The sequence below is a fragment of the Rhinolophus hipposideros genome, assembly GCF_964194185.1.
Source record: "Rhinolophus hipposideros genome assembly, chromosome: 7".
Classification (NCBI taxonomy): domain Eukaryota; kingdom Metazoa; phylum Chordata; class Mammalia; order Chiroptera; family Rhinolophidae; genus Rhinolophus; species Rhinolophus hipposideros.
Window position 1 is genome coordinate 25,095,340 of NC_138053.1, and position 18,292 is coordinate 25,113,631.

At 36.4% G+C, this 18,292-nt stretch overlaps 1 protein-coding gene across 2 annotated transcripts in view; it reads right to left on the reverse strand.

Annotated features, from left to right (window-relative positions):
• The window catches only part of CAMK4 (calcium/calmodulin dependent protein kinase IV), a 193,544-nt gene that overhangs the window by 67,470 nt on the left and 107,782 nt on the right, over positions 1-18,292 (reverse strand). For both annotated transcript variants that reach the window (XM_081053187.1, XM_081053188.1), the window contains 2 exons: positions 8,320-8,382; positions 6,283-6,365 (listed from right to left, as the gene is read on the reverse strand). In XM_081053187.1, coding sequence (XP_080909313.1) covers positions 6,283-6,365; positions 8,320-8,382 — 146 coding nt within the window. The remainder of the gene's footprint in view (positions 1-6,282; positions 6,366-8,319; positions 8,383-18,292) is intronic.

An 18,292-nucleotide genomic window follows, 5' to 3' on the forward strand; every position in this document is an offset into this window, starting at 1 on the left:
TTTAGTTTGTAAATAGAGCAAAATGATATCCCAGCCCTAATGTAAGTCCCCTTTTTTTTTCTTCAGAATTGTGATGACTGACTACCCTAGATTCTTTGATCTCTCTGCATCTTGACTCGGCTTCTGAGAAAGAGAAACTTTTCTATTGTAAACAAATCCTTTTGTCTGACTGTAGATCTTATTTCCTCTGTGTCTCGTCTGGGATTTTGTTCTAAATATAAGTTCCTCTCACACAAATCTCTTCTGTTTCTCCATCTTATGGGCTCCTTCTGCTCCTCAAATTAATGTGTTCCCAGTGTGTCAATTTAAATTAATAAATAAGAAAAAGTAGATTATAAACCTAATCCAAATATTAGCCTATGTTTTCTTCACATACAGCCAGATAAAACTGCATAAAGACAAGATGTATTCAAAATGTCCGTGGTTGAATAACAACAAATTAATGTTTAAGTTAAGCCAATAGTTCTCAAGCAGGACAAAATGTTACCTTATAAGTATTAGCATTTGCTTACTAGAAGCAGCACAACATGATCTAAAGATCATATGCTTTGGAATCTGACATACTGGAGTCCAATCTCATTTATTTAGATCCAATATAAGCTGAGTGACTTAATGGTAGTTATTGGACCTCTCTGGTCCATACTTATCTGTCCTGTAAAATGTATATATGTGAAGGCCTACCTTGTATATGTGTTGTTGTGAAGATTAAATGAGATCATACTTAGTAAAATACCCTGCCACTACCAGGTATCACAACAGGCACAAGAAAATGGCACTCATTATAGTGAGTAATTATTCTTTGTAGACTATCAGGTTTTAGAGATCTTTAGAAAATTACATTAATGACTAATTTTTGACACAACAGTCTATAAATTCTGATGTGTTCTGAGTTCGGTTAACCAGAATATCAACCATGACATAACTCTGTGGAGACTGGGGCAAGAAAACTCCTGGGGCTACCACCGGTTGGCTCAGTTGGTTAGAGCGCAGTGCTTTTAACAACAAGGTTGTTGGTTTGATCCCCACATGGGCCACTGTGAGCTGCACCCTCCACAACTAGACTGAAACAACTACTTGACTTGGAGCTGTCGGATTCTGGAAAAACACACTTAAATAAATAAAAGTTAAAAAAGAAAAAGAATAAAAGCAAAACAAAACAAAACAAAAACTCCTAAATTCCATTTCTGGAATCTTTTGATAATGACAATGTCCAGAAAATTCCATTTATTTCTACCAAGATTAAAAGATCTGGAAATGTTGAAGTATAGTTGACTATTAGCACTGTTATACTAGGACTTCGTCTGGTAATTAATAAGCTAAATGTATAGTTCCCAAACATAACCACTACTTCCTTTGCGTATTGATGACTTGTAGATTTTAACAAGAATATTTTCAGCTTTGCAAAATGAAAAAAAAAAGTTACTAGTCAGACAGACAGGAGTTTCAAGCCAAACTTCATGATTTATCAATTTCTTCAGATTATGCTTTTGAAAAAACAGAGAAAATAATACCTAAAAAATTTGTAGGGTGATCAAGTGAGTTAAATACATAAAGTGTAACTTTGCTTAAGACCAACCAATATATCATGAATTCTCCGTAAATAAAATAAACAACAGTTTATGTTCTTGGAAATAATTTCAAAGAGACGAACTGGATTCAATAAGAAAGATAGTGAGGCCACATGAGGAGGAAGAGTTGGACCAGAATGGCTGCCACATTCATGTAATCTTTACATTCCCTCCTTAATTCCAAATGCACTGCAGACTGTCATTCTTGGAAGCATTTTTCTCACTCTGTTGAGATTTTGCTTTCAGGTGTGTCCCCTGTTTAGCCCAAATAAACTATAATAAACTCATAAAATTTTTCTACCAGTTTGGGCATTCTTACATCGACATATTAAATTTTTGCTCTCAGCAACAGTGGGAGGAGACAAGCCTCCAGGAAAGAACAAGCTAAATAAAATAATTTTTAAAAATATTTATGAATATTTCTGAGAGTTACCAAGGAAGTGAAAGCTTTGGGAGCCAAGATCCAAAAGACAAGAAAAACTCAGCAAAGCAAACGTAACATCTGATGCCTCTGCTTTCCAATAAAAGGTATTTGCTGATTTTAAATCAGCAGCTGACAGGCTGAGAAGCTGAACAAGGATTCTGGCATTCTCACAGGGTAGAGGGAACAGAAGCTGACATTTAGGGTCTGTCAAGGAAGGGGGGCCCTAGCAAAATCCCCTGGCTTAAATTGGGACCCTTAAAGAGCAAAACCCTGTAAGTGTTGACAAGAAATAGATCTGCCTTCAGGAAGCCCAGCTTTGAATCAACTCAATACTTGACTGGATTAAAACGATTTGTTCCTATCTTATTTAACTGCCTGACAGAATAACAACAACAATAAAATCTGCCCTTTAGGAGGGTAACAACATTTAAAGCCACAAATTCTAAGACCTTTTATACATAATGTTTGACATCTGAATATAATCAGGCAAGCAAAAATACAGGAAAAAAATAGAAAAAATAAGACAATTGAAAAAACAAGACAATTTAAAAATCTACAAGATATTCTGATACTGGAGTTACACAAAAATCAGGGACATTTTGTTTGAAAACTTTAATTAGAAGGTCATAAGGGTAATGCTAAATTAGTGGCCTTAAAATACAACCATTTTCTAAAACATAACAAAACTCAAAAATTTACTTTTAAAGCAACCTCATACCTTGACCACTTAAAAATTTCAATAAATTTCTAAGACTTGTGACTAGATTGAGTAGGATGGAACAGAAAACTTCTGGGGCTTTCTTTTTCATATATCATAATTTTGTAGAAGTTTTTTGGAGGGGGATTTTCTTAGACACAAAAAATCATTGATTTTATTCCAAAACTTTTAATCAACTGTCCCATGCAATTTACTATTTATATTCTACACGAAATGGAAGGTTCTACTTGGATTTTTACTATATTTAGGTTTTTTTGGAAGCACCATAGATCTTTTGTTAATAAAATACAAACATTTTGACTACAATGTACTAACATGATTATCTTTTCATCAATTGCTCCATTAGTTCATTCATTAGATACTATTATGGTCATCATTAGACCATGAATGAATTTTTATCATCACAATTAGATAAATTTGGTTTTTGAGCAAAGTATAAGAAACAGAAAGTATATTAAGAGTTTTAACTCTCCAGAAAGAAAGCAATACATGGATAATAATGTAGGATATATTTTCAGCTTTATACAATTTTAAAGATAACTGTAAAATTAAGTAACTTAATAGAGAAGCAATGTTCATCTCATATATGGCAACAGATATGCAGACGACAACATTTTTTCGGGGGGAATCTATTGTCTAAGGCTGCTAAGAGTTTATAGAATGGTGAGTGCTTTACTGGCTGTCTGCCATTCCTTAGCTGTCTTCCGTTAAATCTGAATATTTCATCTATTTTTTTTTATAAATTAAATTTATCAAGAGCATTTAGTTTTTCATTTTTACCTAGAGCTGAAACTCTATCCCATCAAAATCAACTAGACTATAAGATGAGAAACAAGCATTTTTTCATGGAAGAAGGGCTGGAAAAAAGGGAAGGAAAGAGGCTCTTGATTGCAAAATAATTCAAACAAATAAAGGTATGTAGGTAAATAGAAAGGGCTATTGGGAGATAATAGCCTCAGTGTGACATTCCTGTCCTGCAATTATTTACAATTAAAAAAATATGAGATTTCTCTGTAATAGACCATAATTAGCAGAGAAATATGTAAGTTCTCCTTTGAGGGACCTCATGGCTACAAAGCTAGTAAGATCTAACTATAAATTGACTCCAAATGTATCTAAAGAAGGAATATGTTCATGAAACAGTCAGTTAAAGAGGTGTTGAAAAAGGAGCCACTATCGACAAATGTTGACAGATGTCCAATAGACATATGAAAAGATATTCAACATCACTAATCATCAGAGAAATGCAAACAAAGACCACAATATCACCTCACCCCAGTCAGAATGGCTGTCATCAACAAGACAAATAGTAACAAGTGTTGGAGAGGCTGTGGAGAAAAAGGAACCCTCATACACTGTTGGTGGGAATGCAGACTGGTGCAGCCACTATGGAAGGCAGAGTGGAGGTTCCTCAAAAAATTAAGAATAGAATTACATTATGACCCAGCAATCCCTCTCCTGGGTATCTACCCAAAAAATCTGAAAACATTTATCCGTAAAGATATATGTGCTCTGATGTTCATTACAGCTTTATTTGTGGTGGCCAAGACATGGAAACAACCAAAGTGTCCTTTGATAGGTGATTAGATAAAGAAGATGTGGTATATATACACAATGGAATACTACTCTGTCATAAAAAAGATGAAATAGTGCCATTTGTGACAACATGGATGGATCTTGAGATTACTATGCTAAGCAAAATAAGTCAGACAGAAAAAGTTGAGAACCATATGACTTCACTGACATGTGGAATATAAAACTGAAAGCAACAAAGGAACAAGATAAACAAAGAAACAAAAGCTCATAGACACAGACAATAGTTGAGTGGTTACCAGAGGGTAAGCAGGGAGGTGGATAGTAGATGAGGATAAAAGGGATCAAATATATGGTGATGGAAGGAGAACTGACTCTGAGTGGTGAACACACACTGTGATATATAGATGATGTGTTACAGAATTGTACACTTGAAACCTATGTAATTTTACAAACCATTGTCACCCCAATAAATTTTAATTAAAAAAAAATAAAATGTTGGTAACATTCAAATAAGCTAGTCCAGAAGAGTCCTGACAAAGCACTTGGGAACATGATAGTTTTAGAACAAGAGTATACTTATGTAGTCAAAATAATCAGACTGTCTCAGATGAGAGACAGAGTGGATCAGGATGTCTCAGCTTCCTTAGCATCACAGAACCACTTCAGATTTGTTCTGAGGTTCAGAGAAGTTAAGCAAATCACTCTAGGTTAGTTATTATTTGCAAAGAATGAATATAGGTAAAATGTTACAATGCTTTAAAAGTCTGATAATTCATATAACTTATTCTTCAACATATATATGAATGAAATTATATGTCTGTTGAAAACATATATGTAGCTCCAATTAAGCTTGGCCATTTGCTCTTTCCTACCTGAAGATCCAAATCTGCACTGGGGAACTTTATAAACAGCCTTTGAAAACCAATCTGAACACTTTTGGAAGCTCTTGAAGAGGCAGCAAGCAAATTTAACTGAGTAGAGTTGGGGTGGGAAGTCAGGGGAGAATTGCTCTTCTCCGGACACATTCTAAACCTATCCCCCTTAAGTATCTTTCTTCTCAGAGTATAACTACTCATTCATTGGGCAAATATTTATTGAGAATTTACTGTGCTCTAGGCACTCAGAGTACGTCAACAGTTCCCTCAGTCTCTCTTCTGTCTTCCGCCCTGCAGTCCACTTCTTCCTTAACCGATTCTTTAACCAACAAGACTTTTATATCAGTGCATGGCTTCTTACCATTTCTAATATACATCTACTTAGTCTCTTTGACTTCTTCCAATTCCTTTTTTTTTTTTTTTTGGATAACTTCGAGGAGCACAACAACAGGCTCCCAAGAGCCCTTCATGGGATTCTTCTGAGAAGACAAAGAAGGTGGAAAAGCTATGGAAACTTAAAACTTGTGTCTCATATACAAATAGTTTCCCTATCATGCTCTACCAGATTTCCAGGCACACTCCCTGCCATCCTCAAACCTCTGCCTCGAGTGATGAAATATGAACAGACAACTAAAATTGGCTATAATTGGATATAACAGACGATGTTTTACTCTGTAACCTGGAACTCTTTACACAGACTAATAGAGAAAATAGGCCTACAAAAATAATCACTTGAAGAGTATTGATTTTTATGAGCTTTTGGATCATAATAGAATACTATTGTAATACATGTTTAACTTTCCATAATTTTCATCAAATATTCTCTCAAAAAATATTCTCACAAATCTTTCAACTTAGTTTAGATTTAGTACGACCTCAGAAATTCTGTTCTTTTTTATTGGGAAAATAAATATTTGGAAAAGTAAATAGATATAGTGTTTCTCTTTTTACTCACTAAGCATTCCAAATTTTCATCTACTCACATCTTATCAAATATCATTCTCCTTCTATTCTACAATACTCTTAAGATTTATTTGAGTCAAATTTATCAACTGGTATGATGTGTCATTATGAAAAATTTCAGAATAAATTTTCCTTTAATTCATTTTTGGTGACTGGAGGCAAAACTTTTCCGTGGTTAGATTTCCAGGACCAACTCACCTGTCAAACAGCTCTCCTCCTGTGACGAGTTCTAGGACCAGACTGATTTCTGTAGGAGTTTCAAATATCTCTTTAAGTTTTATCTGGAGAAAGATATAAAAAATATCATAGATTCTTTATTTTCATCTTTCTAGGAAATAGCTAAAACTATGGCTAAAACAAAACTCTGTAATAGTAATATGTTTGATCATTGTTAATAAAGTTTCCTCATTCTTGTTCAGGTAGCCATTTGTCATTCTCTGGTTGTTTTCATCAGCTGCTTCATTTCTTCAAGGATTCTTTTGAGTTTTTATATTTTTCCTTTTGCCATTTGAAAGATACCCGCCTTAGAAACATTTTTTAATTTTTATTAAAATATCACAATTTCTGAACTGCTCCAGAATTTGAAAACAAAATCAAGCAAATAAAACTTCCTAAACCACTTGAAAGCATCTTGATTACTGGAGATGTAAATACCTCTTCCTCTTGGGAGGAACTTGAAATTAAGGGTGAGAGACAGAACAGGACCAAGTTAAAGTCTGTCTTTATGGAAAGGATATTCCTCAACAGCTAAAAAGTTGCTGGTCAATGAAAGCATCCTCAGAAAATAGTGGTGGTAGTGATTTAATTGACCATACAGGGTTTTCATCACATGCAGATAATCTATACAATTTTGAATATTTTCCTCAACATATCTGAGAATCTAGCGACTAAGACTGATCTGCATTTGAGGAAAATTCTACATTGACTTCTCTTTGAAAGAAAAAAGATGGATAACATAACAGTGGTGATTGTAAGTGGCATTTTTAAAAATTATTTACCCCAAACCCTTCTCCCTCTACCCTACTGCAAACAGAATTCTAATTTTGTTCAGGGAAGCAGGGTGGCTAGCCTCAAATTATGGATCATAATTGGTCTGAACCACTTACAATAACCCTGTTCCTCAATTTCCGAGTCTCTGTGATGCTAAGAGTGATCTTGTTGACCAGCTCTGATCAATAAAATCTGAAGGGAATTCCGCTGCAGCTGGAAATTCTGGAAAAACTTTTACTCTTTTCACCAGACTCTGCTGGTGAAGGCTTTCTACTTCTTTCTGTCTTGAATATTGACTTGAAGCTTTCTGAAGACTGTGGAGCAGCCATTTTAGGACCACGAGAGAAAAGCATGAGGGTGAATACCAATACACTGAGGACGGTAGAACCAATGGATGGAAGGTGTCCAGGTCCTGCATGACATCACTGAGGAACTGAATTAAAGCTGGCACATGCCTGCCTTCTGATTTCTTATAACCTAAGGAATATATTTGTTTAGGCCACTACATTGTTTTCTGTAATTTGTAGCTACATGCATTATTAACCCATATATTAAGTTTTGAGCATTTTGCCTTGAGCGGGTCATCCTTCCGGACATCACATGTTTCTCAGAGAAATGAGTAAAATATTTTCTTTAAGTAGTTGGCTCAATTCCTAAAAAGAAGTTATGGCCTGGAAAATGATTTTGTTCTTTTCACTTCACTGGTTCAAGAAAGCTTTTCACCAGAACTATCCCTCAGTGCTTTTGTCTGGACATAGCCTAGAGCAGAGGTTCTGAGGACAATTTTATTTTCCCCATTCAAGTACATAATTTATTTGAATCTTCACATTGTTTCTGAGCAGATACTCTCTCGAAGGAGATGGAAATAACTTTGGAAAGCAATGCATTTTCTTCACAGGCGTTTTCAGTAATGGTATATTCGTAAGACAGGCACACAGAAGGAAAAAAGCCAGTGTTTTATCAGAGTGAAACAGAACTATCCAAAATTTAGCTATCCTTTTATGCATGAAAATAAAGATGGTATATATTGCTGATCTGTTCATTTTGAAACTCTTTTAAGGGGTATTGTATTTAAGATTTATTCAGGAAAACAATTGAAATATTTGATCAGATGAGGACAAAAGCCTCGTTGGTCACTGGCTGCTTATTGGTGATAGAAGAATCCCGTCTCATATCAGCTTGGATAGTAAAAACCAAAAAAAACTTTGGAGTTTATTTGAAATAGTATGTAAAAAAATCACTTACAATGTTTGGATGTGAGAGGCGAAGAAGAACTCCTATCTCAGTTCTTACAATTTTTTTGTCCACCTAAAAGGCAAAATGAAAGAGAGAAACTGAAAGAAACTCCCAACTTAGAAATGTCTTAATTATAGCAGAGAATCTGAAACAGCAATAACCAACTGAGTGAATCAGATAATTAGCAGAGGCTCATTCCTAAGCTTTTTGCTTGTGTCTCCTTCATTCCTCCCCTTTTTTTCAGTTGCATGTCTTTTCTCTCTTTATACACAAAGTAGAACTAGTTACAAATATGGGTCACAACTTGTCAGACCCCTAGTATGGCCCTTTTCCTATCTAAAGTCATTGCTATCACCACTAAGGCACAAGTTCATTTCAACATATTCCTCCTCCTTCTCTTCCTTTCCTTTTTTTTCTTCTTTGATTTTATTTTTTATATTAGTTTCAGGTGTACACAACAGCATAATGATTAGACATTTACACCCATCACAAAATGATAATCCCCCCAAGTCTACTACCCCTCTGACATCGTATATAGCTATTACAATACCGTTCACTATATTCCCTATGCTGTACTTTACATCCTGTGATTTTTATATATATATTATAGATATATAACATATATATGTGTGTGTGTGTATAAATAATTATACATATATATAATACAGTGCAGTGGTCAGGCATCTATACAATCTATGAAGTGATCCCCTGATAAGTCCAATACCCACCTGGGACCCTCCATAATCTTTACAACATTATTGATTATATTCCCCATACTATATTTCAGACTCCCATGACTATCAATTTGAGAACTACCTTGTGACCCAGGAATTTTATTCCTGGATATATATCCAAAGAAATCCAAAACACTAATTCAAAAAAATACCACATTTCAGTGGTGATAACCAAACACAACTTTCAAGACGATGACAAACAACATTTATTCATTTAATTTTTTTTTTCCTCTAATGAAAACATTAACCAACAAGGATGTCTTCTTTGCAAATAAAGAAGGAATATTCAAGGGAATTTTACAAACTTTATATGTTCTTTTGCCTGGTTGCAACATATAAGTGTATTTTGTATTTTTTTTCGGGCAGATATAATTTTGCCAGAGCCTAGAGTACCTCACTTAAAGATAGCAGTCACCATTAATAAATGTCTTTAGTTTATATAAGAAAAAAGTGTTTACAGGAAATTGTTAAAGAGTTCCCATTCCAATAAGATATTTTTCAAAAGCTTTCTGTCTCAGCACTGTACATAATAAAACAATAAAGAGCCATATGGCCATGCTAAGGGCTCTTAAACTATAATAAAAGTTTTGGTCATTCATATGGTCAATTAGAAAGCTCACGGTGTTTTAACATACTTCTGTCAAAGAAAATTAAACTATTAAAATCAATTCACAATACTGCAAAATAAAAATGTATTCTACTTATGTTGAATGAATGCCAGTCTGTGCAACTCAGCATGCATCTGAAAATATTAAGTATCCGTTATAAAAATGTAGCACCAGTTACAAATTTTGACTAAGAAGAAGGGATGAAGATATGATCAGAGCATTTTAATACCTGAAAACTGTTATGAGGCAGTTACACAAGAGAGAGAATTCACTGTGAACAAAGAAAAACAAGTTGGTTAAGAAGTAACCCAGTGATTGCATATCAAATTGATAGGCTCTGGGCCTTGAACAGTGAAAGAATAAAGGAAGACACACATCTTGATACACACAAATGCTTCAGGACTCAAAATCTTTGGAAGCTGCTTCATCAGCCTGTCCCAGACACTAAATCACAGCACGAGCCAAACGATATATTGATCAAAAGTTTTTCAGTCACGAGTAACACCCAGCTCCAACTCGCAAAAGCCAAAAGGTAATTTATTAGCAAATATAATTGAGTGAATCGATCTTCAGACAAAGCTAAATCCAAGGGTTCTGATTCAAACCAGAGTGTGTCCCTTTCCCTCATCTTCACCCCCTCTCCTTTCTAAATGGCAGGAAACATGGCCACCAGAAGCCCCAATCCTATATTCTTCAGTCTCATATTTCAAAGGGAAAAGAGACACTCTCTTTCCACATGTACATATCTAACCTCAGGGTAATAGTCTCCATGGTTTTTTTTGTTTCTCATGCCTGTAAGAAGAGTATATGTGCTGTTCAATTTTCTGGAGTAGCGTTTCTCAAACTTTTGGAGTTTGGAAGCCCTTAATACTCTTCAAATTATTGAGAATTCCAAACAGCTCTACACATTTACTGTATCTGAGATTAAAATAGAATTTTAAAAAAATATTTATTAATTTAAAACATAACAACAATAAACCCAACACATTTTATCATAAATAATATTTTCTGTAAAAAATAACTATATTTCCCCAAATTAAAAAAATACATATATTCCTCTGCTGGGGCTGACAACACTGAGGAAAAGAAAGGAAGAACGACTGAAAAATATATGAAGGAGAAAGTAATAAGGACTTAAGGAAAGAAAAGGAATACTAGTTTTTGCACTGTGGAAATGATAGAAGAGTCAGAGGTGGTAAATGAACTGGAAAAAAGGAGAGGGGATATTACAGCAGATTTCTGTTAGACGTGAGCCACTTAACTATCTTAGATGTGGCCTAGATCCAGACTTTGGAACTTCAAATACTCTTGGCAATTTCAAGTGACCTCTGTGAATAGAGACTACTGCTCTACTTCTATGATTCAGTCAAGTACAGCAGTATTTCCACATAAAATTCACCGCCTCGTCTCGTTTTCTTTGCAGGCTTTGGGAACCATAAGTCTTGTTTTGTCTCTCTATTCTTTCTCTGCTTCTTAGGCTCACTTTTAGTTTTATCAGGGACCAGAGAGCATAATGCAAAGTACAGAAAAGGGCTCCTCAAATCCTGTGTGGAAAAAGGCAAACGGCCAATTATTCATGGATAAAGAAATAGACAAATGTCTTTAAAGTTTCATAAGCATTTCCGTCTGTGTAGCTTCTGCTTCGTTTAGCATCCTATTTTCTGTTGTATCAACAAGTACATGCTGTCACAAACATGCTTGGTGAAAAGACTTGACAACGGGAGCTTTGTTAAATTCAAGACTGACAGTTTTAACCTACAAGGATTTGAAAGTTAAGAGCTGCTATCTGAACATGCAAAAATGAAACGTGGGGTACATAGAAAACAGTGAGGTTTTCTCCACGAGGCTGGTGTCGTCAATAACTACAGAATTTTAGCCAAGGCTGATCATTCCCTTTATCTTCTTGGTCTAACAGGAACCAAGGCATCTTAAGTCTATCTTTTTTTATAGTCTTCTCAAGTGGTGACTTGTTTTTGTCTCAGTAGAAAACATCCAGAAGGCCTAGGCGGCGGTGTCCTTCTAGCTCTTCACTGCTACGTCCAAATCATTTCTCCTCCCTTCTCCCACCAACATTCCGGCTGCTTTGAAAGGTCTGCCATCAGCCAATACAACCTGCAGCCTCTCCTTGTAGTCATCTTCCTATCTCCTTTTCACTCTTCCTATGCCAAATATTTTAGCAACTTTATCTCAACCACAGAGCCTATCATCACTCTTCACAACTTGAGCTTTCATGTGGACAATCCCTCAATATCCTTGCCTCATGTTTCTTTACCATTTCCTCAATTCCAACAATCTCTTCCTCCAGTCCTCCTTAGTAACCCACCCCCCTCCCACCCCGCCCCCATTGGTTACATCCCAGGCTATCAGTGGTACCATTTCTACCTGTTTATCTGTTTAGCTCTCGCATAGCTTAAATTCCATGGTCAATGGTCCATTATACGAAGCAGTGCTCTGTACATTCCCCCTGCTTCCTTGCTCTTATCTTCCTCCATTATACTTGCCAGGAAAAACCCTTAATTTGGTTAAGTCCTCTCTTCTCTTACTCCATATCTGTGCCTGAACTGAAGTGGTTGGAAGAAAACACACAATCATATTAACTCGTCCCATATTTAATTTATGAGTGCAAATTTCACTCTGTAATAGAAAGTTTTACACTTTCTCCCTCACTCTATAATAGAAAGTTTTACACTTTCTCCCTCAAATCTCCAATACTACTTTCTCTCTTACTCTCCTTGCTTCTAATTCACTGTGAAGGTATAAATAATCAGAGAGAACACAATCTTCTCATCACCCAATGTATCAATCTATATACAATCTGTGTCCAATTAACTTCATCCATTTATTCCACAAATATTTTTTAGCATCTGCTATATAAAGATGCTATTCCGGGCATGAGGATACGACAGTGAACAAAATAAATAAACTTCCTATGAAATTTATGCCCTAAGAAGCTTATGTTCTAGCAAAGGCAGAAAATGAACAAATAAATAAAGATCCAGAGTTGATAAGTACTAAAGAAAAAAAATACTCAAAGTAAGGGAGATAAGGTGATGAGGGTGCTATTTGAGAGGGAGAGTCAGGAAACATCACACTGATAAAGAAACATGTAACACAGCCACTTGGATCTGAGGAAGGAGTGTTCCAGACAGAAAAAGCAACTAGAAAGGCCCTCGGCGATGAGTGGAGCTTGGAACAATCGAGTGACAGCAAGGAGACCAGTTCAGCCAGAGCAAAGTGACAGAGGAGGAAAGTAGACAAAGACTTGTTATAGGACCAAAAGTTGGGTCATGAAGAGCCTTGTTGAGCGTGGTAAGGAGTTGGTATTTTAGTATAAGAGAGTTCAGACACAATTGGAAGGTTTTGAGAGAGGAATGGCATGACCCCAGCTAAGTTTGAAAAGGGTACTCTGAATCTTGTAGGGATGAGGATGATGGGGAGAGTAAAAGCAGGGGAGACTCCGTCAGGGGCTATGGCAGTTATCTGGGTAAGAGGTTTGGGTCCAGGTGGTAGTGACGAAAGACGGAGAAGTGAATGGATATTTTTAAGGAAGAGCCAATGGTATTTGAAGATGGCTGTCTATGGGATGAAGAGAAAGAGAAGTGTGAAGGTTGACTACTAGTTCTTCCGCCTGTGAAATAGGAAGAATAAAATTGCCGTTTACTGAAGTCGGGAAGACTAGAGGGAAGCAGGTTCAGAAAGACGCTAAGAACGTCCATTGTACTTCACTATCTATTTGTCCCCTTTTGCTCCATCTTACTGGTCACCCAGATGATTTTTGAAGAAGCCAAGATCATTTTCACTTCTGGGTCTTTCCACTTTGTACTTGATTGTCTTAAATGTCCTTCTTCCAGATCCTTCAGTGTGAGTTTGGACCCAATGGAAGGGGCCACTACACAGAAAAGTTTCAGAGGAGGTGGCAGTAATGAGAATTGGACATGGTGGGGTAGGACAGGCAGGAGATGTCAACTGCAGGGAGACCAATATTTTACATTCAACACTGACTAGTGTAACAGCAATTTTATTCTGTTCAGTATGGGAAGACAAACTCTAATAAGCATTTCAATCAAATAGGCTTGGTTTTGAAAATTGTGAAACAGTATTTTTTGATAGTTCTGTTAAAATCACCTCCTACTCCCTGCAGATGATAAGACATTGGAGGGCAAAAAAAGGAGAAAAGCAGAGCTTTCCAGTGGAGGAGGAGCTCAAAGTTTGGAACAGCTTACGAAAGATAAGAATGGCTCTGAGAAACTCAGCCTGGAAAGAAAGACACTTTTATTTCAGAACCTCAAATCTCTGTAAGTTAGGTAGATTCAGAACAGGGCAGATCCTCCAAGGGGGATTACCTGTGCTTCTTTATTCTTAGATTCTAAAATATAAGCCTTCCTGATCACAGATACCAGAAATTCTTTCACAGGGAACAGTCTTTTATTTTACAGCGAATGAAATAGACTTAAAATATTCCTGGGAGAGATAACACACTGAACGAAGTTGATAAAAAAGATTTGGCTGATGCCAGACTCATTAGAAACAGGTTTGGTTTAACAGAGGGAAAGGACTAGAGAAAGTAGAAAGGACTTTATATCTTTACATACTTCTTTCTCCTGTGTCTTTCCTCTCTGCATCTCTCCCTGGTATTAAGAACATATGGGGGTAACCCTGATTTAATACCTGTTAAATTTATAAAGATCTCACCCCTCAGTCCCTCCGTCCCACCTGCCTGCGTCCAAAGCAGATGTCTGCTGCCCTTCACAGAAAACCTTTCCAGAGTTATCTCCGCATTCTTTCTCCACTCCCCTCCCATGTATTTGTCAGGGCAAGCCAGGCTGGCTTCATCCAAACACTCCTCCAAAAGGGCTCTTATACAAGAAATTAGTGAGCTCTCTGGAGCAACCACTTGGAGCCCAACTGCTACCTACTTTTCTGATTGCATCTTATCCTGTCAGCAGCATTTGATAGGACATTTGGTCACTCCCTTCTTCAAACAAAATTGATTATTCCATGTCACCATTCTGATCTGACTTTTCTTCCACTTCAAAGGCTGCAGAAATACCGTAATACTTCCTAACTGGTCTCCCTGCTTTAATTCTTACCCTTTATAAGCATGCCCTCTGCATACAGCAGCCAGAGCGACATCTTTAAAATAAAAATCAGATCATGTCACTCTCCAAGTTAAATGCCATTGTTGTTATCCCATTGTGCTTAGAATAAATACAAACTCCTTACCATGAGCCATAAAACTCAGGTTGGCTTGGCTTCACCCTTTTGATCTGATGCCATTTTTTTTTCTGTCTACAGGCCATTCGGCTCCCAGAGCAGGCTCCAAGCTCCTCTCTTCCACTAAACCTCACTTAACTCAGAGAGTAACTTGAGAGGCCTTTCCTGGCCACTCCACCAAACGTAGCTATACACACATAATCATATACACACAGCATGAACCATTTAGAAACGTCTATGGTATCATCTAATTACTAGTTCATTAATTGATTCTTCCACTGGAACAAACAAACTCTATGGACAACAGTTTTGTCCATTATCTACACAGCAGTACCCTCAGCCTTATTTACCAACACCTGGTATGTAGCAGTTTGTTGAATGAATGAGGGACGGAGCTAGTGTTTGAATACAAAATGGCTCAAAGAAAAAAACAAAACCCTGGTTTAACATCTTTGGTTAGATGAGATTAGAATTGGTGAGTCAGTTTTCCTCCTGCCACTCAGGTCTATATGACATTTTTGTCGTGTTATAGGCACCAGAGCTAAGTACCCAGATCTTTTAGAGCCTGCCCAGATCATAGCTTGTGATTTCCAAACTGTGAGCCACAAGGGCTCTACTTATTTAAAGTAGATATTACTTATTTAAAATTGCAATATCCCAAGGCAAATGAGGACTGTTCCAAGAAGTGTCATTAATAACAGCTCAGGTGAGTTACTGACTTTCTAGATCCACGGCAGCAGGCTCTGCCCATGTCTGCTCCCTCCCCCTCAGAGGCTATAGAGCTTTCACAGCGGCCAGAAACGAGTCCTGTTCCCCTTCAATCAGCATACCTTACATTTAATTTGTATGATCTACATTTTGTATCAAACACAACCATGGAAGAGATTAAATGAGAACGAAATGATGAAATTTAGAAAATGATAACAGTGCAAACTGGAGTGTACTATGCATTCCCAAAGAAGGGACTGTGAGACCCAGGGTAAGCTGAGAATTCTAAGGAGGCAACTGTGAATTCTTTGCTTTGTCTCTGTGGACAGTTCAAGAGAAAAGCCTGGCTGGGTCCCTATTTCCCCATGAGGTGACTTCAACAACAATGTGACCAGATCCTTGCAAAATGGAAATTGATGTGCTGTGGTAAGAAATGAGTATAATGTAGCCTCCTCAATTCTCTTTTCAGGTCCATGTTGCCAATGCAGGAAGAAGATAAACACATATTATAACTTTTTATAAAAGTACCATAACCACATTTTTTTTTTAACAATGTGAACTATAAAAAATAACCATAAGGAACATACTTACCATTATAACACAATTATAATTAGCGTTTTGGTTTACTTCCTTTCAGCTTTTTAAACTGTGCTTACTTCTTTACAAATTTCAAATATGGAAATAGAATTTTGTTCCTTACAATGTTCACTAAAAATACCCTAAATTTATAAGGATACCTAATATTCATAAGCAGAATGTAAAACCGCTTCCTAATGGCCTCGTGTCATCAGTGGCTAGCCTTATGGTTAGACACTTAGGATTTTTACAATTTGTTGCTAATATAAATTACTCTGTAATGAACAAACTGGATTGTACTTTTTTTTTTAATTGAAACTTAGATCCTGGCTCTACCATTTGGAGTTCTTTATCAAGTCACTTATCTGTCTGAGGATTATTTCAATTTCTTCAGGCAAAAAATGGGGATAATAATCGCTACTCCACAGTATGATTGTTATAAAGATTAAACGAAATTATCTGTGAAATCTCCTAGTCTGTGGTAGATGCCAGTAATATCAGTGCCTTTCCTGAAACAATTTGTAAAAGTAAGGCAAACATTTTCTAGTCTTCTGTTTGCTGTTTTCTATGTCTTCCCATTAAATCTATTGCAATTGAAACAAATTAAATTTAGAAATACTGGGATTTACGAAAGCATTCCAACGCTAGTAAGAAAACAAATATCTAATAAACATGAAATATCATTTTATTTCTCTTTTTTCTGAAAGTGAAAGACAACTTCATCAAAATCTTCAGCCATATCCAATATAGTCCTCTTGCCTGGTGGTTATCAAAGAGGGAATTGATGCCTTTTGGCATTTAAATGTAAATCCTTCCTTCACCGTTTTTGAAGGCTGGGATAAAAGCTATACTGCTTTGGTTAAGTTCCAGAGAGGTTTTAAGACCATTTCTTATGTTATTAATTACTGTGGACCACCAAGGTTACACTTGAGTTACTGCAGACCTAAGTATCAGCCATGCCCTGTAGACATTCAGGGTCTAATAGAAATGTGACAAACTGCATCATTTCTTTTTAGTACCCTTTGTAATTTTTACACTGTCGAGTCAATACTTTTTAAAATGCTTTTTAAATTACCAAGAAAGCATGACAGAATTTAGTCTTCATTTTATATCGATTTCAGTTGGACAACAATTACTCAGTTGCACAATTCCCTAACCATCTCAGGAGAGATGCAGAAAAATGTATACTCTCAGAGATCCTGAGATATCACTTTCATCATAAAATTAAGTGATTATTTATAAGTTATAAACTTATGGCCATGTAAAACTGTCAATTAATAAAACCAAAAAACACTCTCGGAAATATTAGCATGTTAAGCTTCAACAATTACACGTTGGGGTTGAATCTCTTATGGAGGGTAGCTTTGAATAGGAGAAAACCTGGACACTCTCAGAAGCTTTAGCTCCTTGGATGTTTTTTTTCTAAGATAAGTAAGACCTTCAACTAGGATGATAAAAAGTTCCTTGAAAAAAGAAAAGAAAAGGACTATAGGAAAAAACAAAAAAAGGTTTTCAAATAACCCCCCCCCCCCCAAATAATATAATCATGCTTTTGGCCGGAATTGGCAAGAGAGATCTTAATGATTTAAGGTTTGAAAAAAATTCCATCACTGATTTTGCTTCATGGCAGTATGGGAGTCTTAATGTGGATTTGACTCCCTTGCTGAGGAAGTACCTTAACATGAATGAACCCGAGTTTCACTTTCCTGAAGATACCAGATGCTTCTAAAATCAGCAACTAAAGTGTCAGCTCAGTCCTTCCCAACATCTTTTTCTTTATAGTAAATTGTACATTCTCAATGCACTCCCATCAGCATGGCCTTTAGTCTCTGCTGGCTTAAACAGCTCAGAGTTTAAAAGTTCCACATCCTCTGCCATTTTTTAATTGGATTGGATTGTGTGCTTTTTGTTGTTAAGTTGTATGAATTCCTTATGTATTTTGGATGTTAGCCCCTTATTTGAGGTGTTGTTTGCAAATATCTTTTCCCATTCGGTTGGTTGCCGGTTTATTTTGTCTATGGTTTCTTTTGCTGTGCGAAGCTTTTTAGTTTGATATTGGTGGGAATGCAGACAGGTGCAGCCACTACTGAAGGCAGTGGGGAGGAGCCTCAAACAATTAAGAATAGAATTACCATATGACCC